This window comes from Melopsittacus undulatus, chromosome 20, assembly GCF_012275295.1.
Source record: "Melopsittacus undulatus isolate bMelUnd1 chromosome 20, bMelUnd1.mat.Z, whole genome shotgun sequence".
Taxonomy (NCBI): Eukaryota; Metazoa; Chordata; class Aves; order Psittaciformes; family Psittaculidae; genus Melopsittacus; species Melopsittacus undulatus.
This window is the reverse complement of record NC_047546.1, coordinates 892,777-916,250: the sequence shown is the minus strand read 5'-3', so window position 1 is coordinate 916,250 and position 23,474 is coordinate 892,777. Positions and strand designations below refer to the sequence as shown.

The 23,474-nt window shown below is 64.5% G+C and overlaps 6 protein-coding genes across 11 annotated transcripts; 4 read left to right on the top strand and 2 right to left on the bottom strand.

Moving 5' to 3' along the window:
* Positions 1-365: 365 nt before the first annotated feature.
* VPS72 (vacuolar protein sorting 72 homolog) lies at positions 366-2,196 on the top strand. Its single transcript, XM_034071069.1, has 6 exons — positions 366-527; positions 617-769; positions 861-972; positions 1,075-1,254; positions 1,327-1,468; positions 1,678-2,196. The coding sequence occupies exons 1-6, from the start codon at positions 411-413 to the stop codon at positions 2,063-2,065; spliced, it is 1,092 nt and encodes a 363-aa protein (XP_033926960.1). The 5' UTR covers positions 366-410; the 3' UTR covers positions 2,066-2,196.
* Positions 2,197-2,345: 149 nt separating this feature from the next.
* Positions 2,346-6,099, top strand: TMOD4 (tropomodulin 4). Of its 2 annotated transcripts, XM_034071070.1 has the most exons (10): positions 2,346-2,713; positions 3,233-3,374; positions 3,450-3,606; positions 4,052-4,174; positions 4,628-4,717; positions 4,850-4,980; positions 5,271-5,378; positions 5,566-5,709; positions 5,791-5,935; positions 6,027-6,099. In XM_034071070.1, the coding sequence occupies exons 2-10, from the start codon at positions 3,252-3,254 to the stop codon at positions 6,047-6,049; spliced, it is 1,044 nt and encodes a 347-aa protein (XP_033926961.1). In that variant the 5' UTR covers positions 2,346-2,713; positions 3,233-3,251; the 3' UTR covers positions 6,050-6,099. The 2 variants fall into 2 exon arrangements, with proteins under 2 accessions (XP_033926961.1, XP_033926963.1); XM_034071072.1 differs by lacking the exon at positions 2,346-2,713 and having other exon boundaries at positions 3,142-3,374.
* Positions 6,100-6,410: 311 nt separating this feature from the next.
* Positions 6,411-8,713, bottom strand: SCNM1 (sodium channel modifier 1). Of its 4 annotated transcripts, none has more exons than XR_004550413.1 (9): positions 8,582-8,713; positions 8,359-8,429; positions 8,156-8,244; positions 7,999-8,081; positions 7,831-7,925; positions 7,336-7,472; positions 7,119-7,216; positions 6,952-7,052; positions 6,411-6,920 (listed from the first exon to the last, which is right to left on the bottom strand). XR_004550413.1 is itself a non-coding variant. In XM_034071074.1 (9 exons), exons 1-8 carry the CDS (start codon positions 8,630-8,632, stop codon positions 6,962-6,964), a joined length of 747 nt encoding a protein of 248 aa, XP_033926965.1. In that variant the 5' UTR covers positions 8,633-8,713; the 3' UTR covers positions 6,411-6,920; positions 6,952-6,961. The 4 variants fall into 4 exon arrangements, 3 of the variants coding, with proteins under 3 accessions (XP_033926965.1, XP_033926964.1, XP_033926966.1); XM_034071074.1 differs by having other exon boundaries at positions 7,119-7,248; XM_034071073.1 differs by having other exon boundaries at positions 6,411-7,052; positions 7,119-7,248.
* Positions 8,714-8,994: 281 nt separating this feature from the next.
* Positions 8,995-10,213, top strand: LYSMD1 (LysM domain containing 1). Of its 2 annotated transcripts, XR_004550414.1 has the most exons (4): positions 8,995-9,174; positions 9,283-9,530; positions 9,649-9,904; positions 9,984-10,213. XR_004550414.1 is itself a non-coding variant. In XM_034071076.1 (3 exons), the coding sequence occupies exons 1-3, from the start codon at positions 9,085-9,087 to the stop codon at positions 9,827-9,829; spliced, it is 519 nt and encodes a 172-aa protein (XP_033926967.1). In that variant the 5' UTR covers positions 8,995-9,084; the 3' UTR covers positions 9,830-10,213. The 2 variants fall into 2 exon arrangements, 1 of the variants encoding a protein (XP_033926967.1); XM_034071076.1 differs by having other exon boundaries at positions 9,649-10,213.
* A 1,174-nt stretch (positions 10,214-11,387) lies between these two features.
* SEMA6C (semaphorin 6C) lies at positions 11,388-16,943 on the top strand. The gene is made up of 17 exons (XM_034071318.1): positions 11,388-11,520; positions 11,599-11,713; positions 12,065-12,122; positions 12,202-12,258; positions 12,632-12,733; positions 12,805-12,895; positions 12,969-13,091; positions 13,930-14,018; positions 14,097-14,314; positions 14,679-14,810; positions 14,890-15,045; positions 15,119-15,325; positions 15,726-15,857; positions 15,995-16,072; positions 16,158-16,204; positions 16,278-16,319; positions 16,876-16,943. The coding sequence occupies exons 1-17, from the start codon at positions 11,388-11,390 to the stop codon at positions 16,941-16,943; spliced, it is 1,848 nt and encodes a 615-aa protein (XP_033927209.1).
* A 1,266-nt stretch (positions 16,944-18,209) lies between these two features.
* On the bottom strand, positions 18,210-23,001 carry GABPB2 (GA binding protein transcription factor subunit beta 2). Its single transcript, XM_034071317.1, has 4 exons — positions 22,971-23,001; positions 21,175-21,339; positions 20,387-20,517; positions 18,210-19,691 (listed from the first exon to the last, which is right to left on the bottom strand). The coding sequence occupies exons 1-4, from the start codon at positions 22,999-23,001 to the stop codon at positions 19,428-19,430; spliced, it is 591 nt and encodes a 196-aa protein (XP_033927208.1). The 3' UTR covers positions 18,210-19,427.
* Between the last annotated feature and the right edge of the window lie 473 nt (positions 23,002-23,474).

Sequence of the window (23,474 nt, the reverse complement as noted above, 5' to 3'; positions counted from 1 at the left end):
CCACCACCCCCCTCCCCCCGCCAACACTTGGATTCGCCCCTAATGACGCGAACGCGGGGGGCGGGGATGAGAGGCGTTCTCAGCGCGCATGCGCACCGCGAGCGCAGCGCGACCCAAACAAAGCCCGGGCTGCACGTGGGCACGGCGGGCGTGCTCTTGCGTCACGTAGTGACGTCATTTTACATGGTCACTCTCGGGGGGCTCCACGTGGCAGCACCGGGGGGGGGGGTGAGCGATCCCGTGACGTCACGCCCCGGTGACGTCACGCCGGTGCCGCTCCAGCCCCGCCGCCGGTTGTTGCCCCCACCGGAGCCTCCGGGCCGCAGGGGGGCGCCCTCCGCCATCGGCCGCTCGGCGCTCGCTCCCCCCGCCTGGCGCCGTGCAGGCCGCGCAGCCGAGCGCCGATCGCGATGAGCCTGGCGGAGGGCCGCGCCCCGCGGCGCACGGCCGGTAACCGGTTATCGGGGCTGCTGGAGGCCGAGGAGGAGGATGAGTTCTACCAGACCACGTACGGCGGCTTCACGGAGGTGCGGGGGCACCGGGGGGGGGGGGGGGCACTGCCGCCGCCCGAGCCCCGCCGCGACGGGGCCGTGACGCGGCCGCGCTGTGCCCGCAGGAGTCCGGGGACGACGAGTACCGGGGGGATCAGTCCGACAGCGATGATGAGGTGGACTCGGACTTCGACATCGACGAGGGCGAGGAGCCGGCGAGCGACCAGGATGAGAGCGAGCCCAAGCGGCGCCGCCGCGTTGTCACCAAGGCTTACCGGGTACGGGGGGGGGGTCCGGGGATTGAAGGAGCCCAAAGCCGCAGGCACTGGGGGGGTTCCCCCTCTTCACGTTCTCTGCCCCATCCCACAGGAGCCCCTCAAGAGCCTGCGCCCCAAGAAGCTCGATGTCCCCAGCGGCAGCTCCCAGAAGCCACGAGAGGTGAAGTCTGTGCCCCTGGAGCTGCAGGAGGAGCTGGGGGACAGTGAGTGTGCCCAGGGTGGGATGGGGGCTGGAACCGGGACCCCTTTACGGGGGCTGGGGGGGGGTCCCGGTGCGTACCGGTGAGCTCCGTGCGGTGCCGCAGGCCGGAAGCACATGCGGCAGTCGACGACGGAGCACACGCGCCAGACGTTCCTGCGCATCCAGGAGCGCCAGGTCCAGTCCAAGCGCAAGAAGGGAGGCCCCAACTACGAGCGGCCCCTGACGCAGGAGGAGCTGCTGGAGGAGGCCAAGATCACGGAGGAGATCAACCTGCGCTCCCTGGGTGAGCCGCAGCCCTGGGGCTGCCGTGGGGAGGGGGCTGCTGGGGGCTGAGCCTCCCCTTCCTCCCGGGCAGAGAACTACGAGCGCCTGGAGGCTGACAAGAAGAAGCAGGTGCATAAGAAGCGCAAGTTAGTGGGGCCTGTTATCCGGTACTGGTCTGTCACCATGCCCCTGCTCCCGGAGCCGGGCAAGGAGGAGAACGTGGATGTGGAGGGGTAGGTTCACCCAACGCAGCTCCTTCTGCCCTGGCTCCCAGCCCTGCTCCCGCCCCTCTGCAGGGGTGAGGGATAAGCAGGTTCTGGGCAGAGCCTTGGAGCCCCTCACACACACACCACAGTCCTGGTGGGGACTTGGGCAGCTCTGGTGGCTCTGCCTGCGCTGGGACTTCCCTCATCCCAGCGCTGTCCCCTGTGGCTCGCTCCAGGTTGGACCAGGACCCCCAGCAGACGGACGCGGCTCCAGCGCCGGCTCCCGCTTCAGCTGGGAAGTGCTCCCGCACCTTCATCTCCTTCAGCGACGACGAAACCTTCGAGCGCTTCTTCCCCAAGGCGAAGCCTCCGCGGCTGCCGGTGCGGGAGATCTGCCCCGTGACCCACAAACCGGCCGTGTACCGGGACCCCATCACCGACATCCCCTACTCCAACATCCGCGCCTTCAAGATCATCCGCGAGGCCTACAAGAAGTACATCACAGCACACGGGCTGCCCAGCGCCGCCGCCTCCGCCGCCCTGGGCACTGCTGCTGCCCCCGACCCCGGCCCCCGGCCCACCCGGCAGAAGATCGTCATCAAGCAGAGCGTCCCCATGACCTGAGTGCTCCATGGGCTGCACCTTGAGGCCTCTCCTCGTCCTCACCTCCGTGGGCAATGGTTCCTTGCTCTATTTATCTCCTTCCGCCCTTTTTTGATATGGAAAAGGAATAAATCCAAGTAACCCACATCCAACAAAGGTGGGGACTTGTTTCCGTTTCACTCGCAGCATCTGCAACACCGGGAGACCCTACAATAAACACGGGGTGTGTTCAACCCCTTGTTTTCTGAAACCCTACAATAAACATGGGGTGCATCCCACCCCTTGTTTTCTGAGACCCCACAATAAACAAGCAGTGTGTTCCAGTGCAGCACTGCCTTGGGAAGCCCCAGTGGCAGTGGGGCTGTGATTCAGGGTTCTGGGGGTGTGCAAGAGCCAAGTGACTCCCATGGTCTCTGGGTGCAGGGGTATAAAATGCCCCGGGGTGAGGCCCGCGGGTTCAGCCTCTCCTCCACACCCCCCCCGGCTCCCCCTGGGGCGGTCGCGGTGGGGCTCCGGGGTGGAGCCCGAGGCTGGCAGGGCTCGATAGCACCCGGGGATACGTGATCCGCCCTCCAGAAAACGCTGATCTCATGCCCTGCGCGGCCGGAGCCCTGCGCTCAGCACTGGGGCTCGCACCCAGGCAGGCGCTGCTGCCCCACCAGGCACCAGGTAAAGGCGTTGGGGTCCTCGGGGTGTGGGGGGGGGTCGGGGTCATCACCCCCCCAGCACCACCGGCTCGGGGGTCCCATGGGCTGCTGGGATTCCTGCTCTCCCCCATGTGTGTCCAGTGTTTGTGTGCCAATGATCCCACAATCCCAATGAGGTTCCTTTTGGGAAACCTGCCCCCGGTGCTGGGGGGGATTCACGTCCTCAGGGTTTGCCCCTGCTGTGCAAGGGGCACTGGGGCTGTTGATCGACCCCCCCATGCAGTGGGGGAGGCTGGGAGGGAAACGCTGATCCTAGTCTTGGGAACCACCTTGGAGCTGTGACTTGATTTCCCCACGAGTTCCCCAAACCACCACCCTGGGGTGCCCCACGCCCCCCCCCACCAATGGGAAGCCAATACCACCCCATGGCATGAAGGCTGCCTGCAGGCTGTGGCACGGATGGGGATGCTGTGATCTGCATCCCCAGCACCACACCAGGAGCCCCCCACAGGCACCCAGGTCTCTGCCGTGTCCCCCCCAGGCCGCCCGCAGCCCCCACCATGACGTCCTACCGGCAGGAGCTGGAGAAGTACCGGGACATCGACGAGGACAAGATCCTGCAGGAGCTGTCGGCCGAGGAGCTGGCGCAGTTGGACATGGAGCTGATGGAGATGGACCCCGAGGTGCGTCCCGGTGCTGAGCGGGGGGGGGGGCACCCGGCTGCGGGACCCCCCGTGTGTGACCCGGTGCATCCCCAGAACGTGCTGCTGCCGGCGGGGCTGCGGCAGAGGGACCAGACACAGAAGAGCCCCACGGGGCCCCTGGACCGGGAGGCTCTGCTGCAGCACCTGGAGAAGCAGGCGCTGGAGGCTGCCGAGCGCCAGGACCTGGTGCCCTTCACCGGAGAGAAGAAAGGTGCAGGGCACAGGGGGGACAGGATGCGGGGCTGGGGGGGACAGGGTGCGGGGCTGGGGGGACAGGGTGCGGGGCTGGGGGGGACAGGGTGCGGGGCTGGGGGGGACAGGGCCCCGCAGCAATGGGTATATTTAGCTTGGCACAACCGTCCTCGCCAGCAGCTCGGGTGTCCTGGGCAAGCTGGGCCCCCGCCAGCCCCGGGCACAGGCATCCCCTGGCAATGTCACCCCCCCTCCTATGGCCACCCCCTGCCGTGTGCCCCATAGCAACCCCTGGCAATGACACCCCCTGGTGCAGTCACCCACACCCCATGGAGCATCAGCCCTGGGCCAGGGCACCCAACAGCAGTGGTCCTGTGCTCCCTGCCAGCCCCATCCCCAGCCCATGGGTGCTCTGTCACTGGCGCTGCGGGGCCAGGCCGGGAGTGACCCCGTCCCCCTCCCAGGGAAACCCTTTGTGCCCAAGAGCCCAACGCAGGAGATCCCGCGGGAGGAGCAGGTCACGCTGGAGCCTGAGCTGGAGGAGGCTCTGGCCAACGCCACTGAGGCCGAGATGTGCGACATCGCCGGTGGGTCCTGAACGGGGCTGCCCCATCGCACCATTGCCTTCAATGGGGCTGCCCCGTCGCACCATTGCCTTCAATGGGGCTGCTGCATCACACCATAACCTTGCACGGGGCTGCCCCATCGCACCATAACCTTGCATGGGGCTGCATTAACAACTGTGCACGAGGCAGCCTCGTCACCCTGCAGCCCCACACGAGGCTGCCCCATCACATCTCACCCTCACACAGGGGGATCTGTCCCCCAGCAGCTCTGCAGGGCCCAGGGCAGCCTCGCACCCCGGGCAGCACTGGGAGCAGTGGTGCTCAGGGCTGGTGCACTGGGAGCAGTGGTGCTCAGGGCTGGTGTCATGCGCTTGCCCTGGCCCCCTCCAGGCACACTGCGGGGGGGGGAGGGCTGTGGCCACCCCCAAGGGGACAGGGGGTCTGGGGCATCCACTGACCCCCCCTGCCCTGCAGCCATCCTGGGCATGTACACGCTGATGAGCAACAAGCAGTACTACGATGCCATCTGCAGCGGGACCATCTCCAACACGGAGGGCATCAACAGTGAGTGTGCTGCGGATGGGGGAAGAGGGTCTGGGGGCTGCTCAGGGGGGATGCGGGGACCAGAACCCCTCTGGGACCCCCCAGGCACGTGTCCCTGTGTGCCTGTGCCCCCATGCACACACTGTACCCCAGGTGTGGTGAAGCCAGACACGTACAAGCCAGTGCCAGACGAGCCCCCCAACCCCACCAACGTGGAGGAGACGCTGCAGCAGATCCAGGCCAACGATGGGGCTCTGGAGGACGTCAACCTCAACAACATCAAGGTGAAGGATGGGGGGCAGCATCCCCAAGCTGCCCCCAGTGCGCCAGTCCTGGGCATGGGGTGTCCCCATGGGGCTGGTCCCTATCCCAGGGTACCAGTCCTCATCCAGGGCCATCCATGTCCCTTTGGTGACATCCCACATCCCCTCTGTGTTACTTACATCCTTTGGGTGACATCCAGCACCTGTACCCTCAGAGACATCAATACCCCTCAGTACCACTGACATCCCCTGGGTGACATCCTTGGGGACGTCCCCATCCCCTCGGTGACACCCACACCCCATTGCTGCAGGACATTCCTATCTCCACGCTGAAAGCCATCTGTGAGGCCATGAAAACCAACACCCATGTCAAGAAGCTCAGCCTGGTGGCCACCCGCAGCAACGACACCGTGGCCAGCGTGAGTCCCGGCCCCGTGCCCCCCATGTTCCCAGGCAGGGAGGGGATATGGGCCCCTGCCCCGGTTTCCATCCTGGGCACCAGTGCCAGGTAATGGTGGCTTTTCCACCATCACCCGGGGCATGGGTGGCCCAGGACATGCCATAAAGGGGGTGACCCCCAAGGTGACCCCCTGAGGTGACACACAGGCCGTGGCCGAGATGCTGATGGAGAACAAGACCCTCCAGAGCCTCAACATCGAATCCAACTTCATCACCAGTGCCGGCATGATGAGCATCATCAAGGCCATGTACCACAACACCACCCTTAGTGAGCTCAAGGTGGACAACCAGGTAGGACCAGGCAGCCATGGGGTAGCCCAGGCAGGGGACAAGGGTGTCCCCACCGTGCCTGGCGTCACTCTGGCCCCACAGTGCCAGCGGCTGGGGGACACAGTGGAGATGGAGATGGCCACCATGCTGGAGCAGTGCCCGTCCGTCGTGCGCTTCGGCTACCACTTCACCCAGCAAGGTCCCCGTGCCCGTGCTGCCATTGCCATCACCAACAACAGTGAGCTCCGTGAGTGTCCCCTGCCTGCCCCGGGGCAGCAATGGCAGTGGGGCAGGGAGGGGGGAGCATGGTCCTGAGCCCTCCTTTCCTCTGCCCCCAGGGCGCAAGCAGAAGAAAACCTGAGGTGGAATGAATGAGCTTCAGCTCCTGCTCCCTGCTGTAAATAAAGAGGATGGAGACACAGCCTTGGGATCCACTTGGATGCATCCCAGGGCAGGGGGGAGGGCAATGCAGTGGGGGGTGCGCAGCAGGGGCACCCCCTCTCTTGCAGGGCTCGAGGCCTTTGTTGGCCTCTGGCTGTTGATCCACAGGGGATCCTGGATCCCTTCAGGTCAGGGCACTGGTACCTGAGGCCTGAGCCCAGGAGGGGTGCAGGGATCAGGGCAGCTCCCTGGGCGGGCAGGGGGTATCCCCTGGCACAGAGCTCAGCACCCACGGCCTGGTGAGGGGCTGGGGGGGACACAACACACACAGGGCCTATTGATAGGTTCCACCACCTGTTTATAGCCCTGAGCCGGGCGAGCGGGTGAATCCCAGTGCCCGGAGCTAACATCACCCTGGGCAGCACTGGCAGGGAAACCCCCAGGAACAGGGCCCGTCCCCACAGGACCCCTTGGGTGGGAGCTGGGTGCTGCCCCAGGGTCGTGGGCACCAGCGCAGGGCACAGCCCCGGTCCCATAGGTGCACCCTGATGGGGGAGCAGCAGCAGACCCCAGAGCCCAGCAGGAATGGGGCCGGCAGCGTGTGCTGGCACTGCCCGAGGCGCTGGGACAGCTGCTGGGGATGGGGTGAACCCAGCGCTGCTGCCCCAAAGGCCACGACCCACAGGCAGCTGCCAGTGTGTGAGAAAATGAGCAGGACCCGAGCCAGGGACGGAGGGGATGGGGCAGGGCCAGGCCCAGCCCCACTGCTGGGCTGGTGGTGCCTGCAGGGCTCTGGCCAGGACAGGGACACCCGGAAAGGGCACAGGTCGAGTCCAAGTGTCCAAAGGCACCTCGGTGCTCTCACAGCGGGGGGGGCTCCTCCTCGGTGCTCTCACAGCAGGGGGGGCTCCTCCTCGTCAGAGTCGAACTCAGCGTTCTCATCCTTCACCCACTTGCCGGAGCAGTCCCGGATCCATCCGGAGCTGGGGACGGACACAGTGAGAGCAGCTCCTCGTGCCAGCACCGGGGTCAGTGGGGCCGGGACTCACCTGCGCAGCCGCAGGTACTGCTCCATGGCCTGGCGCCGCTCGGGGCTCAGGGCTTTGGGCTGCCCCATGGCAGAGGGAGCTCTGCTCCTGCGGTGTGGCTGCAGCCGGGCAGGCGTCACTGCCGGGGGGGCTGGCAGGGCACAGAGGGGCTGTGGGGTACACGGAGCAGGGGCTGTGCCCGGTCCCTGCAGCCCCAGAGCTGCTGCCTGCCTCTTACCTGCTAGCCCAGCACGGTGCCCCAGCAGCAGGGCTGCAGTGCTGCTGACAGCAGCTCCTCCCTCCTTCTGGGACGGCTCCGGCAGCACCAGGGCAGCATCCGACCCCATCCGAGCTCGGGAGCCGCTTCCCTGCACCCTGTGATGGGAGAAGGAGTCAGGGCCTCATCCCACAAGCGCCCAACAGCAGCGAGGCCACAGGCCCCTCTCAGCAAGCCCACAGCTTTCCCCCATAGAATCATAGAAGGGTTTGGGTTGGAAAGGACCTTAAGATCAGAGCTGCCCCCAGTGCTGCAGGGGGGGTCTCAGCAGAGCAGAGCAGAGGGGCAGGATCAGCTCCATGACTGCTGCTCGTGCTGCTTCCAATGCAGCCCAGGCTGTGGTTGGTGTCTGGGCTCAAGCACACCCTGAACCCAGCTCATGGTCACCTTCCCACCACCCAACACCCCCAAGTCCCTCCCTGCAGAGCCGCTCTCAGTGTCCTCAGTGATGCTCACCCCGTCCTGCGGCAGCAGCTGTTGTAGGGAGCAGCCTTCAGCAGAGCGCTCTGGGCAATCCTCCTGGTCCGTGCCAGCAGAGGGGCTGGGGAGCCCTGTGGGGAGCAGGCAGAGCTCAGGACGGGGCTGGTTTCGGGGGGGGGCTGTATAAGGGTCCCCCCCACCAACCTCTGCCTGCTCCTCTTCCCTGGGCTGCGGCTTCTGTGCCGTGTCCTGCACTGAGCCCCTCCTGCCATAGAAGCGCTGCAGGCCTGAAAGAGAGCAGAGGATGGGGGCGCACGGACAGGACCGTGCTCGTTCAGCCCCCCCCCGAGCCCCCACTCACTGCTCCGGTGCTTCCTGCCCTCCCGGTGCACGCTCAGCACCTCCAGCGTGTCGAAGACGGGGCGGTGGGGGCACACTGCGCATGCGTACCTGGGCCGGGGGGGGGGGGGTCAGCACCACACAGCACACGGGGGTACCGGGGGGGGTACCGGGGGGGTACCGGGGGGTATCGGGGGGTACCGGGGGGTGCCGCGGGTCCCTCACCGGCCGCTCCGCAGCAGCACCGCCTCCTCCTCCGGGATGAAGCTGGCCAAGAGCTCCGCCACCCGTCTCCTCTGCGGGAGGAGGGCGTGAGGGGAGCGGCTGGAGCAGGGCCCCGGCTCCCGTGGGTCCCGAGCTGAGGGAGCACCGGGGGGCTCGGGGGGGGCTCCGGTGCTGGGGGCAGGGGGGGGTGGCTCCGGGGGCTCCGGGGGGTCCCGGGTCTCACCTGCAGCGCCCCGAGCTGTCCGGGGTCGTCGCCGTCCCTCTTGAAGGACATGGCGGCGGCTCCGCGCTCCCCTCGCCCGCTGCCGGGGGTCTCCTCCCGGCGGGCTCCGCGCGGGAGAGGCAGCCAATGAGAGCGCGGGGGGGGCGCTCAGGGCCCCGAGGGATCATGGGAGCTGTAGTTCTTCGGCGCCCCCCCCCCCCCACCGCAGTGGGGTCCGGGGTCAGAGCCGCCCCCCCCCGGGGCAGGGACCGGGGCCGGGGCGGTACCGGAGGTGCGGGAGAGCCCCGGGGGGGGGGGGGGGGGGGGGGGGGGTGAGGGCAGCGGCTCCCCCCGGAGAGCCGCGGCGGAGCCCTCCGGTTCCAGCCGAACTACAGCTCCCAGAGGCCTCCGCGCGGCGGCCGGGCCGGGCCATGGCGGCTGCGGCTTCCCTGGGGCCCGGGGGGCGCCCGGTGGCAGCGGCGGCGGCTGTTCCATGACCCCCCCCGGAGCGGGGCCGGGCGGTGATGGCGGCGGGGAGCGGAGCCCCGGCCCGGGAGCACCGGCTGCAGCCCGGGGACACCCTGCCGGGGCTGGCGCTGCGCTATGGGGTGACGGTGAGCGCCGGGGGAGCCCGGGGCGGCGGAGGGGTCCCGGGCTGCTGCCCTGCCCCGTTCACGCTCCGTGTCCCGTTCACGCTCCGTGTCCCGTTCCCGTTGCCGCAGATGGAGCAGATCCAACGCGCAAACCGCCTCTACCCCTCGGACACCATCTTCCTGAAGCCCACGCTGCTTATCCCGGGGCCTCCGCGGGGACCCTGCCCCGAGCTCGGGGCCGCGCCCGCCCCGTCGGGGGCCGCCCCCGTCCCCCCCCGCGGGGACCTCTCGGCCGCCGCGTTCCTGCAGGAGCTCGATGCCCAGATCGGGCGCTCCAAGGCGGCGGCCGAGCAGCGGCTCCGCTCCGGTGGCACCGGGTGAGCCCCCCCCCGCTCCGCCCCCTTAGGGGTAACCGGGTCTGGGGGGGGGGGTTTGCCCGCAAGGGGTGGGCAGGGGGCAGGGACACCCCCTCAGTGCCCCCCTGCTCCCCTGCAGCGCAGCGCACGTTGAAGGCACTCGGAGCCCCGAGGCCCGGACCCCCAGCGCCCCCCGGGCCCCCAGCTCCCCCCGCGCCCCCAGCGCCCCCCGGGGCCCCCGGCTCGGCCCCCGGCCCCTCACCAGCACCCCCCGGGCCGCTGCGCTCCGCGATGCAGAGGATGAGATCTTCACGCTGTGATGGGGACACCGAAGCTGCACCATGGGGATGGTGATGGGAGCCCCGGACCCCCAGCACCCACCCTGCTGCACACGGGTGGGGATACAGGGATGGGTGCGGGGGGGGGATGTGGTGTCCTTTCCTGCTCTCTTTCAAGGGACCTTTCCTGCTGCAGGGACACCCAAGGCCTCACGGCAGAGCCAGGCTCCTTGTGGGAGCACTGGGGGATGGCACCGGGAGCTACTGGGAGCGACTGGACAGGACTGACCAGCGGACGCTTCCCTTGGGGTTGTATTTATTTGTACGTCTTTGGTCTCCGGGCTGGGACCCCAGTGCCTGGACCCCCATGGGGAGGGGGCTGGCACCTCCCGGCCCAGAGCCTGGCAATAAAGCAGAGCACTGTTACCTGCCTCTGCCTGTTGGTCACCCCCAGCACAACCCCTGCGGACGTGGTCACCCCCTCGGGACAGGATTGCCCACCCTGCAGGGCGATGGGGACATGGTTGACCCCTTGGGAACGTGGTAACCCCATTGGGGACATGGGCACTGCCCTGGGGATGCTGTCACCCCGTATGGGGACTCGCTCATGCCCCTGGGGCTGCAGCATCCGCTCAGGTACAATCCCCCCCGAGGGCACCGGGGTCTGGGTGCCACACCGCGCACTGCCACCAGGTGTCACCCGGGACCCACCGGAGCCTCAGGGGTGTCCCCAGGGTCACCTGAACCCCCCCGGATGTCCCCCAGTGACAGCTGAGGACTGGAGGCTGAGTGCCACAAGGGGGAGCTCGGTGCTCCCAGTAACTCCCAGTAGCTCCCAGTCCCCACTGAGCCAAGTGCACAGGGGTGTGCAAAGAGCCACAGGCTGGTGCAGGAGAGGGGGCTGGTTCCCCACTGGGGGGGGGGACACGGAGGTGACAGCTGCACTGCACGCTCTGGTGCAAGGGTCTCTACATGTACATGGATGTGCATCAATGTGCATGGATGTGCATCAATGTGCATGCACACGCGTGCAAGCAGCGCTCAGCCGCTAATGAGGATCATGTCATTAACGGGGATTAACGCCTATCTATAGGGTGCCCTCCGCTGGCGGGGGGGCCGGACACGCAGCCCACGGAGGTCCCGGTCCCGCCCCGGCCCCGCTCCGGCTCCGGTCCCGTCCCGTTCCGGGGCGGAGCCGCTCGGGGCTCTTGGGCTCCGCTCGGGACCGCTCGGGACGCGGAGCCGGTACCGAGCGCGGAGGGGTCGGGGCGGGAGGGGCTTTGTTGGGGTGTGGATGGGGGGGTGCTTGGGGTGTTCGGGGGGCGCCTGTGGGCACTGGGAGCGCTGGGACGGGGACACAGAGGCACTGAAATGGGGGCACTGGGACCACTGGGAGGGGGCACCAGGGTGGGGATATGGGGACCCTGAAATGGGGGCACTGGGACCACCGCGGGCGGCGCTGGGAGCAGGCACCGGAGATCCCATCCGTGCCCGGGGGGATCCCGCATCCCTCCCTGCCCAGCGCTGCCCTGTGCGCCCCCCCCCCCCCCGTGCCTCAGTTTCCCCCTCTGAGATCAGCCCCCTCCAGCCCTGCGCGGCGATGCCGCCGCTGCCGCTGCCCTTCCTCCTCCTCCTCCTCCTCCTCCTCCTCCTCCTCCTCTCCGCCGCCCCCCGGGGCTCGGCGCAGCCCTTCCCTCCGGACCTGGTTCCCCGCAGCTCCGTGGGGCTCGCAGGTGAGCGGCGGCCGCGGGATGCGGGTACCGGGGCCGCGGGGGGGGGGTCGGGGGTCACGAACCCGTCTGGTCCCGCAGCCACCGCCGCCTACCCCCGGTTCGGGGGCCTCCGGGGGGACAACGTCACCGAGCAGCTCGGGCTCGACTTCCAGCGCATGCTGCGGCTCAACGGATCCCTGCTGCTGGCGGCCCGGTGAGCACCGGGGGGGGCACCCTCGGGGATGGGCCCCGGGGAGCTCCTGTGCACTGGTGCCGGCTTGGGTACCTTGAGTGTGCTTGGGCATCCTTGTGTGTGCCTGTGTGTGCCTGGGTACCTTGAGTGTGCTTGAGCATCCTTGTGTGTGCTTGGGTACCTTGAGTGGGCACCTCTGGGTGTGCTTGAGCATCCTTGTGTGTGCTTGGGCACCTTGAGTGGGCACCTCTGGGTGTGCTTGGGCATCCTTGTGTGTGCTGGTGCCCCCATCCCCTCCCACGGCCCCACTGTGTCCCCTTGTGCATGGCACAAGTCCCTGGGTCCCTGCACACGCTCACGCCTCCCCCCCAGGGACCACATCTACGCCTTCGACCTGGGGCAGGACAAGGGGATGCTGTACCCTGAGCGGGTAAGGGGGCTGGGGACCCCCCCCGGGGGCACAGGGGTATTGGGGTCCCCAAGCCCACCCCCCCCATCTGGCCCCACAGCACCTGACCTGGGAGGCACGGGACAGGGCCAACTGTGCCATGCGGGGCCGGCTGCAGGTACAGGGGTGCAGGGAGAGGGGGGTAGGGGCAGGGGGGGGGGGCAGGGGGGCGTGGGGTGCTGGGGTTCGGGGGTACAGGTGGAGGTGGTGTGGAGGTACAGGGATAGGTGTAGGGGGGTACAAGGGTACAGAGATACAGGTTCAAGGGGTACAGGTGTACATGGTGGGGGGTACAGGCTTTGGGGGTGTGGGAGTGCATGGAGTGGGGGTACAGGGTATGGAGGCGCAATGGGGTACATGGTAGAGGGGTATGGGGTAAAGGGGTGTAAGGGTGTGTGCTATGGGGGATACACGGGATGGGGACAAGCAGGGGGCTCAGGCAGGGGCAGGCGGTGCCGCTGCAGCTCCCACATCCCCACGCCCCTGTGCAGGATGAGTGCCACAACTACATCCGGGTGCTGGTGCCCCTCGATGCCCGCACCCTCCTGGCCTGCGGCACCAACGCCTTCAGCCCCCTCTGCCGCACCTACCAGGTGGGGTCCGGGGGTCCAGAGCTGGGGGGGGCTCAGCTCTGGGGGGGCTGTGACCACTGTGCCCCCCCCAGGTGAGCAGCCTGGAGCAGGAGGGTGAGGACGTGAGTGGCCAGGCCCGATGCCCCTTTGACGCCCAGCAGAGCATCGTTGCCCTCTATGTTGGTGGGTGCTGGATGGGGGGGGCACAGGGATGCCCTGGGGGGGGCATTGGGGTGATGCTGCCCTCTCCCTGCAGACGGGAGCCTCTACTCTGCCACCGTGGCCGACTTCCAGGCGAGCGATGCTGTCATTTACCGCAGCCTCAGCCCCGGGCGCCTGCCCCTGCGCAGCCTCAAGTACAGCTCCCGCTGGCTGCAGGGTACCCAATGGGGACTGGGGGGAGGTTGGGGGGCAGGGGGTGATGGGGGCACAGCAGGGATGGGGGGTCCGGGGGTAAAGGGGGGGGATGAGCACAGGGATGGAGAGCGGCTCTGCAGGGAGGGACTTGGGGGTGTTGGGTGATGGGAAGGTGACCATGAGCTGGGTTCAGGGTGTGCTTGAGCCATAAACCAACTGCAGCCTGGGCTGCATTGGAAGCAGCACGAGCAGCAGTCATGGAGCTGATCCTGCCCCTCTGCTCTGCTCTGGTGAGACCCCCCCTGCAGCACTGGGGGCAGTTCTGGTGCCCTCAGCATCAAAAGGACATGGAGCTGTTGGAACAAGGCCCCAGGAGGCCACGAGGATGCTCAGGGGCTGGAGCAGCTCCTGTATGGAGCCAGGCTGAGAAAGTTGGGGCTGTTCAGGCTGGAGCAGAGAAGCTGCATGGAGAGCTCAGAGCAGCTTCCAGTGTCTGAAGGAGGCTACAGGGATGCTGGGATGGACTCTTCATTAGGGACTGCAGTGACAGGACAAGGGGTAACGGGTTCAGACTGGAACAGGGGAGGTTAGACTGGATCTGAGGAGGAAATTGTTTCCTGTTCAGGTGCTGAGGCACTGGAATGGGTTGCCCAGGGAGGCTGTGAATGCTCCATCCCTGGCAGTGTTCAAGGCCAGGTTGGACAGAGCCTTGGGTGCCCTGGTTTAGTGTGAGGTGTCCCTGCCCATGGCAGGGGTTGGAACTGGATGATCTCAAGCTCCTTTCCAACCCCACCCATCCCATGGTTCCACGCGGGACAAGGATAGAGGTGATGGGCACTGACATCCCTCCCTCCCCCCAGAGCCCCACTTTGTGCAGGTGCTGCCCTATGGCCCCTTCGTCTACTTCTTCTTCCGGGAGGTGTCAGTTGAGCTCCGCGCCATGGGCAAGGTGTGTGTGGGGTGATGGGGTCCTGGCTGCAGGCTCTGGGCCGCGGTGCTGGTGCTGACGCCGGCGGTGCTGGCGCAGGTGCTGGTGTCGCGGGTGGCGCGTGTCTGCCGCAACGATGGCGGCGGCTCCGCGCGGGTCCTGGAGCGGCGCTGGACCTCGTTCCTGAAGCTGCGGCTGCTCTGCGCCCTCCCCGGCGACACCGACTTCACCTTCGATGTCCTGGAGGCCGTGACCCCCCCCCGGGCCCTGAACGGCAGAACCGCTGTGCTCGCCCTGTTCGGCACCCAGCCCAACAGGCACGGGGAGGGGGATACGGGACACGGGCATGGGGATGGGTACAAGGGGATGGGGATACGGGGATGGGGATATGGGGATGGGGTTATGCGAATGGAGATACAGGGATGGGGGATGGGGATATGGGGATAGGGATATGGGGATGAGGATATGGGGATGGGGATACAGGGGCATGGTCTTGCTGAGGACATGGGGTTGGCCAAGGGGAGACGGGGAGCGGACATGGGGGGACATAGAGACATGAGGACGATGGTGACTTGGGGTGTGCCCGTGGGAGATGGGGCCACTGGGATGGAGCCCGGTGGGGCAGGACTCAGGGACGTGGAGGGGCCTTGGGCAACCCCAGCCCCCCTGGCCCCGCTGCAGCATCCCCGGCTCCGCCGTCTGTGCCTTCTACCTGGCGGATGTGGAGCGGGCGTTCGAGGGCCCCTTCGCTGAGCCCCACGGCACTGCTGGCACCTGGACCCCAGTGCCCGAGGAGCAGGTGCCCCAGCCCAGGTACCCCCAGCCCCACACCGGGGACCCCCCATCCCGGTGCTGCCGGCACCGGCCCCACGATGCCCCCGCTGTGCCGCAGGCCTGGCTCCTGCGCCGGGATGGGACCGGCCGCCGGCATCAGCACCTCCAGGGACTTCCCGGATGAGACCTTGTCCTTCGCCAAGGAGCATCCCCTGCTGCATGGGGCCGTGGCACCCGCGGGAGGGCGGCCCCTGTTCACCCGCACCGGCACCAGGTGCGCCATGGGGGCTTTGGGACTGGGGGCACTGGTTTGGGTGCGGGTGCTGCAGGAACATCCTTGTGCAAAGGCTGATACGGTTGGCGGTGGACACGGGCGCGGGGCCATGGAGGAACCAGACTGTGCTCTTCCTGGGTGCGGAGGACGGGCGGGTGCTGAAGGTGCTGATGGGGACACAGCAGCCACCCATGGGCACCCCAGCACCGGGAGACAGCGACGGGGACACCGGCTCTGAGGCGCTGCTGCTGGAGGAGATCAGCCTCTATGACCCCGAGCGGTGAGGGCCGGGCAGTGGGTGCTGGGGGGCTCATACCATGGGGCTGTGGGTGCTGGGGGGCTCATAGGTACCATGGGGCTGTGGGTGCTGGTGGTGCTGGGGGGCTCAGGGGCACCATAGGTGCTAGGAGGTGGACAGCACTGATGAGTGCAGCAGGACTGTGGGTGCTGTACAGGTGCTGGGGGGTGCACACAGGTGCCATGGGGAGCTGATAGGTGCAGTCACGAAGGGTGCCATGGGGCTGTGGGTGCAGTCACTATGGGGCTATGGGGCAGTCGCTATGGGGCAGTCACTATGGGCAGTCACGTGGCTGCAGTCACTATGGGGCTATGGGGCAGTCGCTATGGGGCAGTCACGTGGCTGCAGTCACGTGGCTGCAGTCACGTGGGTGCGGCCGCAGGTGCCGGGGTCCGCGCGGTGCCAGCCGCGTGCTGGGGCTGGAGCTGCACGTGCCGGAGCTGTTCGTGGCCTTCGCGGGGTGCCTGGTGCGCATGCCCGTGAGCCGCTGCGCACGGCACGGGGCGTGCCGCAGGTGAGCGGGGGGCGGGGCGAGGGCGGAGGGGGCGGGGCAAGGGCGGAGGGGGCGGGGCAAGGGCGGAGGGGGCGGGGCAAGGGCGGAGGGGGCGGGGCAAGGGCTCCAGCACCTGGATTCCCTCCCCCCCCGCACAGGAGCTGCGAGGCCTCACGTGACCCGTACTGCGCGTGGCTGCCGCGCGCCGGCTGCGTGCTCGTCCCCGAGCACCCCACGTGAGTGCCCCTCCCCCCCCCCCCCCCCCCGGTCCCCTCCGTGCGGGGGCGGGGCCGGGGCTGACGCTGTCCTCACGTGACCCAGGAGCGGCTTCGAGCAGGGCGCGGACGGAGCCGACGGGGCCTGCGCAGGTGAGGGGGGGGGGGAGGGTGACCCGGGCTGACCTCGGGCTGACCCCGCGCTGACCCCGGGCTGCTCCCACAGAGCCAACGGCTGCGGGGGACGACGGCAAGGACAGAGCCCAGGGTGAGAGACCCGCCCCCCCCGCGCACGGGATGGGAGGGGCCCTGGGGGTGGGAGGGGCCCGGGCGTGGGAGGGGCTTTGGGATCCCAAGGAGCGGGGGGGGTTGGAAGGCCCCAAGCACCGCGGGGGGAGCCGGGCCCCGGCCGTGCCCCCCCTCAGTGCCGCCGCTCCCGCAGGGGTGCAGGGTCCGGGCCCCCCCTCGGTGCCGCTCCCGGTGCTCGTCGGTTCCGTGCTCGGCGCCTTCGCTCTGGGCGCGGTGGCCGCGGGGCTGCTCTCGGCCTCGTGCCGCCGCCCCGCCCCCCCCCCGGAGCCCCCCCGCGCCGCCCCCCCCCCGCCTCTACCCCGTGCTCGGGCCCCCCCCCGAGGCCCCGCCCCCCCCGGAGCCCGCGGGGCCCGGACCCCCCCCCGGGGCCGCACCGGAGGGGGGGGGGGGCTCCGTGAACCGGGTGCAGCCCCGCGGCCCCCGCCCGCAGCGCGTGGATGTGCCCCCGGACAGCCCCGCCCCCCCCCGCCGGGGCCTGGCTCACAGGCAGGGGGTGCCCTGGGGGGTGCCTGCAGCTCTGCAGCGCTCCATGAAGCCCCCGGTGCTGCCCAAGCCCCTGCAGGCACCCCCCGGGTGGCCCTGACCCCCCCCCCCCCCCATGGGCACCCGGTACCCAGCGCGGAGGTGTCCCCATGGCCCCCCTCCCCCCCCCCCAAGGGCTTTGGTTTTGCCCCGTCTGGGGGGTTTGATCCTTTCTAATTTATTTGCTGCTTTGGATGGGGGGGGGGAGCAGCCCCCGGACCCCCCCGTCCGTGCCAGAGCTTGGCACATCCCTACTGTGTAGGACCAGGGCTCATCCATTCATTCACGCTGATTAAAGCCACGTCTCCCACGCTGGTGCCTGCCTGGCTCTGTAATGGGATGGGGGGGGGGGAAGGTGCCACTGAGCCCGCATGGGGGTCCAGGCTGGTGCTGGTGCAGTGATGGCACCTCAAGGGCTGGCACCAGGGGTGAAGGGACTCCATACCTGTCCCACCAAACCCAAACTGGTTCAGTCAGCACCAGACCAGCTCCTCCACCGAGAACCAATGTGCATTGATCAGCACAAGGCTCCATCACCATCCCCGGGACACGCGCTGGGATCTCCCACCCGCAGCATGGGAGCGAGCAGGGGATGCGCTGCCAGCAGCAGAGGGGAGGCTGGGCTGGCTGCGTGGGCCTCGGTAACAGCTGCCTTTGAGAGCCAAGGGAGGCTTTAGCCTTTAACCTCCTCAACCCCTGTGCTGGCAGCGCCAGGATGGAGGAGGTGTGGGCCAGAACCCCCTGACACAGCAGAATGTGACCAGGAACCACATGGGTGACTCCCCCCAGCAAGAAGCAGGCAGAACAGTCAGCTTTGTGTGTCCCACCTCGAGAAACCCAGTCCAGTTACTGTAAATGCCACGGGGGTTTCTGGTGGCCTTGGCTTGGGATTTCCTCCTCCTCTGAAGGGTTCTCGGCTCGAGGGACTTCTGGGCAAAACTGTCCCTTTCAGAGGGATGGAAATCACTGAGAACTGAGGGCAGGCAAAGGCACAGTGCACAAGGGTATATACTGTGTGCAGATGGATATAGACTGTGCATAAACGCAGTGCTTATACACAGCTGCTGAGCTCCTCATATGTATCAGCCCTAAGCACAAACTCCACGCAGAGCTGACCGTGTCCCTTTGCATCCAGAAACACTTCCAGGGTTGGAAGAATCTGCCTGGATTTACTCTAATCCCAACGTGAACCCCCCGAGGCAGATTTTGAGCTCAAACAGACCCAAATTGGCCACGTTGTGGGGAACAAGCTAACTTAGTGCATGTCTGAGGTGAGCAAGGAGCTGCTGGTGGCAGCAGTGACCAGGAACCCAAAGTGTCTCCAAACTCATTCATAACAAATAATTATTAAAGTCTTCTTCAAAACATCTTTTGGGAAAAAAAGGTAAAAAAGTCTTGGTTATAAATAGAGCTCCATTGGTTATAAATAAATGCACTTAGATGCCCCAAACCCTCCGGTCCCACAAAGCCTTTAAGACAACAGGGTCAGGAGGCCTCATCTCTGACCGCTCACTGGTGAGCCTGAGGATGGCACTGCTGAAGAGGGGATGCAGCAGATGCTGCCTTCCCTTCAGGCCCAGCTGCCAGGAGCAGAGCTGTAGGATCCTCTTGGGGTCATTCCCTCGGAGCCAGCAGGGAATGTCTTCAGTCTCTATGAGCATCTCTAGTGCCACATCTCCAACATCAGGATATGCACTGACCTGCTGGCAACGCAACATTAACAAAAGCTGCTTCTTCAAGAAGCCTTTAGTTCCCTTAAGGACTGTGCAGTGAACAGGTATGTCCAGAGCCGGCTCCGCACCCACACCATGGGAGCAGCTGTGTGCACAGGTTCACACATCAGTCAGTGCCAAACACAACAAATACCCTGAAATGCAGGAGGCTCTTTCCTGGTGATCCCGTCAGGTGGGGAGGGCTTAGCCAGGACCCCCTGAGCTGCTCTGGGAATGAGGGGGAAGCATCACACTCCCTGAGGCACCAGATGCTCTGCCTGCCATTCACCCCTGCCCTTCCTCCTGCCTCCAGGTTATCTCCATCACACAGCTGAGGTTTGTGGGTTTGCAAGAACATGGAATTCATTCCCTTTCTGGTTAAAGGGGAAATCCCTCCCACACCTCTGAAGGGTTTGAAAGGAACACCCCAAGAAACCACTTTTACTGCAGGTCCAGATTTGGTCACTCGACTTCACAGAAGGGAGCGAACACCTTAGATTGTTCCAGAAAGCCTGGTTTTGGTGCTCTGATTTCCAGGCAGCTGAGAGCTGATGCCAGCTGCTTGGGCAAGGAGGAGGTTCCTTCCCCCCCCAACAATGCAGGTATTGACATCCCAAATCGGGTCACTTGCCGGGTAAAATGTTCTTAGGAAGCTTCCAGTTTCTCTAGGTGAAGCTGTAAAGGCACCTTTGGCACAGCTGAAAGCAGCTGTGTTGCACGTGGCTGAAGCTCCTGCCCCTGGCAATGGGGTGGCTTTGCCAACAGCCCCTGGCACTCAACAGTGGCTGCCAACAACCCCCCCCCCCAATGATCTTCCTTTCCAAACCCCAGGATCAGGAGGCTGCAGTTTCCACTGCACCATCACTGGTCTGATCCGTTCCCAGCATGGACAACACGGACTCCTCGATGTCTTCCGAGGTCACCACGAGTGGCTCAGCCTGGGGCACCAGCACTGCCTGCTCCCTGCCCATGGCTGCCAGCCTCAGCCTGTACTGCTCAGCCTCCTGCTCCTTCCTCAGGAGCTGGCTGCGGAATTCCTGAGCCTGCCGGTTCACCTCCTGCAGCTGCTGCTGGAGCTCTTCCCTTCCAGCGCTGTCCTATGGGAAACAAAGATGTGACATGAAGGAAATGGGGTGTGAGCACTTCAGCAGCTTGGCTTAGGAAAGCAGCGCTAGGAACAGGCTGGGGTCAAGCTCCGATCAACCGGCTTGTTCATCCCAGAGGCAACTGGGACATGGGAAGGCACAAACCGGGTGCTTGTTGTCAGCACAGTGTGCAGGGATGTGGGCTGGGAAGTTACCCACGAGGAATTCCAAGGGTTGGAAGGAGGCATAACTGAGATGTAATGAAAACAAAGAACCATTAGGGCTGCAAAGCTGAGAGGCAACCGAGGAAAATGCTCTTCCTGCCAGCAGTGATGGGAGTCATTCCTGCTGCTCTGAGGAGCTGAGCCTGGTTTACACCAGTCCATGGGCAGGGCTCCTGCAGGAAACCCAGACTCACACAGCTCATCTGACAAACTGAGCCCCAGCTTCAGCACAGGCAAAGGGGGCACGAAGGGCTCAGCTGGCTCTGCCTCCCACCAGTGCCTGACTGGGAATCGCTGCTCTCGACCACTTGCACGTTCACTGCTAACACAGGCCTGTGTGCAGGCAGAGCTTGCTCCAGAGCTGGGCTCAGCAGAGCAGGATACAGCCCCTTTCTATTGGGAGATGGCTCTGGCAGAGCAGAAGCCCAGCACTGGAACACACAGGAGACACCAGTGATCAAAGTCAGGAGCAGGAATATCCACCTTGTCTTCTCCCAGGTCATAGGCTTCTTGTTCCCCTTTCTGCTTCTTGGCCACCGGCTGCTCCTCTTCTGCATACTCTGTCTCTTCAAGGGCAGTCTCTTCTGCAGCCTGAGCCACAGGTACAGTTAACACTGCAGAGTGAGAAGGGGACAAGTTATCCAGGGTGAGACAGGCTCCTGCACAGCATCCCTGCAGCCAGCACATCGCTATGGGGCTGGGGAGACATGCTAAAGGAGTTGTCAGCAGTAGTCAGGGCTGAGGAATGCCATCCCTGAGGAAACAACAGTTCAGTGTATGAGCACCTGGGGCTCTGCCTGCTTCACTGAACACGCTTCACATTTGCCTTGTAAAACTGAGAAATTACACTGCTCCATGACCAGTGTTATGGGGGGAAAAGGTGTATTTAGGCTGATATTAAGGGCCTAATGTGATGTTCTACAAGAACAATGGAGTGATCACTAAAGGCAAGAGGTTGCTGATTCATCTGCAGACTGCCTGACTCCCATAGTGGGAAGTCTGCCATAAGATAAAGGAGCTGGCCTTGGCTGGCTGCTGCAGTGCTCTGCTCAAGTTGTTTGGGTTTAATGCAAAGCCTGCAATATCAAAGCCTAGCAGCGTGCATGAAGCTACAAACAGGTCTCACACAAGCTCTGCTGCTCGTGTCAGTCACACAGACATGTGTAACCCCTCCTGGAGCCCAGCAGCCCTCCAGAGGGCTCCCAGCAGGTAACTGGGTTACCCCTTCTGAAGGGTCTCCCCAGTGCTGCCTTCCCAGCCCTGCTCCTTACCTTGCTGCCCCTCCTGCACACTGAGGATGAAGGGCTGGCTGAGGCTGCTGCTAGGGAGGGCAATGCTGTCTGAGACAATGGCGATGACGTGCTGCCCTCCGCTGCCAAGCACTTCTTGTAGGGCAGCATCCACAGGATTTCCTTCCCCTGCTTCCTCTGTCTTACCTTGAGTAATTCAGTACCAAAGAGAGGGAACAAGTCAGGGTTTCCTTCTCTCTTCCTTGAATACAAACTCAAGCCTGGCAGAAAAGCTCAAGCTTGAGGCTTGTGGGACACCTGCTTATGGAAAACCATCCGGACACACAGCAAAGCTTAGAGGGGAAGGAAAACCTGCTACCCCTTAGGCAAAACAAGTGTCCTAGAGCAAACCCAGCACACTGGGGTGTAACTAACCTGGGGTGTAACTAACGTAAGGGGTACGAGCACAGCAGCATGGGAGGTCAATGACACCACCTGCAGCTGGAGGCAGCTGTTAAGCAGCCCTGGCTCTGGGAAGCTTCATTCCTGACCCTTCCCTCAGCTCTAATGAAGATGAACCCCAGGCAAGAACTGCCTCAGGAGCCCCATTCAGAGCTGCAGGGCCACAGCAGCCCTGAGGATGCTGTTTAGCTTGGCTGGCTGACTGCAGAGGGTCAGTTACTGTGGGACTTCTGGCTCGCCCAGGTCATCAGGAGCGGAGGCCTGGGCTGCATCCTGCTCTCAGGGTGAGCTGGGATCCAGCCAGCTCCAGACGCCCTGTGAGAGGAAAACACTCAAGCACCACAGGTCATCAACACTGGTGTGGCACCAGCAGCTTAAAGGGAAACTGCCCCTCTCTGGAGTCCAGCAAAGCCACTTGGCTCTGGGGAAAATAAGTGAATGTTAAAGGATTATAGAGAAGTTATCGGATTCCTAAATCTCAAGTTAAGGTCAAACATAGACTCTACAAACATAAGAGATCACAAAACAACCCCCCAAAACCCACCCAAAACCTTCCCTAAGGAAAAGTTACCAGATCTTCAGGAGACTCAAACCATTTGCTGACAACCACCAGTTTCTGAGACTGGGCCAGAAACCATTGCAGCCCATTCCTTCTGAATCAGTATTTACCTACAGTTACACATTCAAGTAAACCCATGTTGGTTTGTGGTGCTTTTTTGTTGTTGTTTTTAACATCTCTGACTGTTCTAACCTGTCACCAGGGTCACAAATGCCAGCTCATAAAACCAGAGTTATGTCTATTGGTGACAGTTGCTGGGGTTTTAATGACATTCTAACTGGGATGAAATAACCAAAGAAAGCCCCAGATTAACTCACTGCTTCACAAACATTTATCATCATCTTTACCCTGGAAACGAGGCAGGAATCACTTCCACATCTTCAGCTTCCCCCCAGGATGCTGCCTACACAAACCTGAACGGGCACAGAAGTGGTTTCCCTACCTGTGCCACTGTCTGAGCCAGAGAGTGGGGCTGACACCTCAGCGAGGGCTGCGAGCGTGGCCAGCACGGACGTGGTTGGGTTGGCAAAGGGCACCATGGAGCCATGGGAATCCCCTGCTTGGGAAATGGGATTGTCAGGACCTGCCATAGCTCAATGTGAACAAAGCAGACCAAGACACCAGCTCTGAAGCATCTCCTGGGCTTCATCCCAGTGGTCAATGGGAAAGGGGGGATGCTACAGACAGCTTGAGGTGCCTCTCCTGCTGCTGACTACCAAGGGCTTGGGTTAGGGAACAGACTGGACCCACTGTGAATCCTTCATGACAGTTGCTATGCAGGTAAGGAACTGGCTCTGTGTTACACTGCAGCTTGTACCTGCAAACCCCAAAGGATGTGTTAAACTCATTGGATATGAACAGATCACAGCAGCCATGCTCCTCCTCAGCTGGGACAGCCTCCGTCTCTTCAGCAGTACTTTGGGGGCCACTTTAGCAGCAGTTGGTTACAGAGCATTGTGGTCAGACCCAGGAGCTGCCTGCACATGCTGCTGGGTTCAGTGAGCTGAGCATGCAGATACTTGCTTCCTCCCCTCTCACATCCAGTAAGGGAGGACCACGGTTACTGCAATGAGGTCTTGATTTGAATGAGATAAAGGAGCCCTCTCGCCTCCAAAAACAATGTTTCTTCCTCCAATTGACCATAGTAATTCCTATTCAAAGGCAGACTTAGTAAGAATGGGACAGGAAATTAACTAAACGGGCGCAAACTCAGTGCATCCAACCCACAATTCCTCTTGGAGCAAAACAAAACAGAGATCCTGTTCCTCATTGCCAGCGTAGATAAAGAGATTACAAGCACACAAAGGGAAGTTCAGACAAA

Bases quoted from the DNA above. Each gene is read 5' to 3' on its own strand.
- SCNM1 (XM_034071073.1), bottom strand. From the start codon at position 8,632: ATGTCCTTCAAGAGGGACGGCGACGACCCCGGACAGCTCGGGGCGCTG. The intron at 8,430-8,581 runs GTGAGACCCGGG...CTCCTCCCGCAG, and splicing joins GACAGCTCGGGGCGCTGCAG to AGGAGACGGGTGGCGGAGCT. The intron at 7,473-7,830 runs GTGAGCATCACT...CTCCCATCACAG, and splicing joins AGCTGCTGCCGCAGGACGGG to GGTGCAGGGAAGCGGCTCCC.
- LYSMD1 (XM_034071076.1), top strand. From the start codon at position 9,085: ATGGCGGCGGGGAGCGGAGCCCCGGCCCGGGAGCACCGGCTGCAGCCC. The intron at 9,175-9,282 runs GTGAGCGCCGGG...CCGTTGCCGCAG, and splicing joins CGCTGCGCTATGGGGTGACG to ATGGAGCAGATCCAACGCGC. The intron at 9,531-9,648 runs GTGAGCCCCCCC...GCTCCCCTGCAG, and splicing joins CTCCGCTCCGGTGGCACCGG to CGCAGCGCACGTTGAAGGCA.
- VPS72 (XM_034071069.1), top strand. From the start codon at position 411: ATGAGCCTGGCGGAGGGCCGCGCCCCGCGGCGCACGGCCGGTAACCGG. The intron at 528-616 runs GTGCGGGGGCAC...CTGTGCCCGCAG, and splicing joins CGTACGGCGGCTTCACGGAG to GAGTCCGGGGACGACGAGTA. The intron at 1,469-1,677 runs GTAGGTTCACCC...GGCTCGCTCCAG, and splicing joins GAGAACGTGGATGTGGAGGG to GTTGGACCAGGACCCCCAGC.
- TMOD4 (XM_034071070.1), top strand. From the start codon at position 3,252: ATGACGTCCTACCGGCAGGAGCTGGAGAAGTACCGGGACATCGACGAG. The intron at 4,718-4,849 runs GTGAGTGTGCTG...ACTGTACCCCAG, and splicing joins CAACACGGAGGGCATCAACA to GTGTGGTGAAGCCAGACACG. The intron at 4,981-5,270 runs GTGAAGGATGGG...CCATTGCTGCAG, and splicing joins TCAACCTCAACAACATCAAG to GACATTCCTATCTCCACGCT.
- SEMA6C (XM_034071318.1), top strand. From the start codon at position 11,388: ATGCCGCCGCTGCCGCTGCCCTTCCTCCTCCTCCTCCTCCTCCTCCTC. The intron at 14,315-14,678 runs GCACGGGGAGGG...GCCCCGCTGCAG, and splicing joins TTCGGCACCCAGCCCAACAG to CATCCCCGGCTCCGCCGTCT. The intron at 16,073-16,157 runs GTGAGTGCCCCT...CACGTGACCCAG, and splicing joins CTCGTCCCCGAGCACCCCAC to GAGCGGCTTCGAGCAGGGCG.
- GABPB2 (XM_034071317.1), bottom strand. From the start codon at position 23,001: ATGAGTTTAACACATCCTTTGGGGTTTGCAG. The intron at 21,340-22,970 runs GTACAAGCTGCA...GAATTACTCAAG, and splicing joins ACATCCTTTGGGGTTTGCAG to GTAAGACAGAGGAAGCAGGG. The intron at 19,692-20,386 runs GTGGATATTCCT...TGTTTCCCATAG, and splicing joins ATGACCTGGGAGAAGACAAG to GACAGCGCTGGAAGGGAAGA.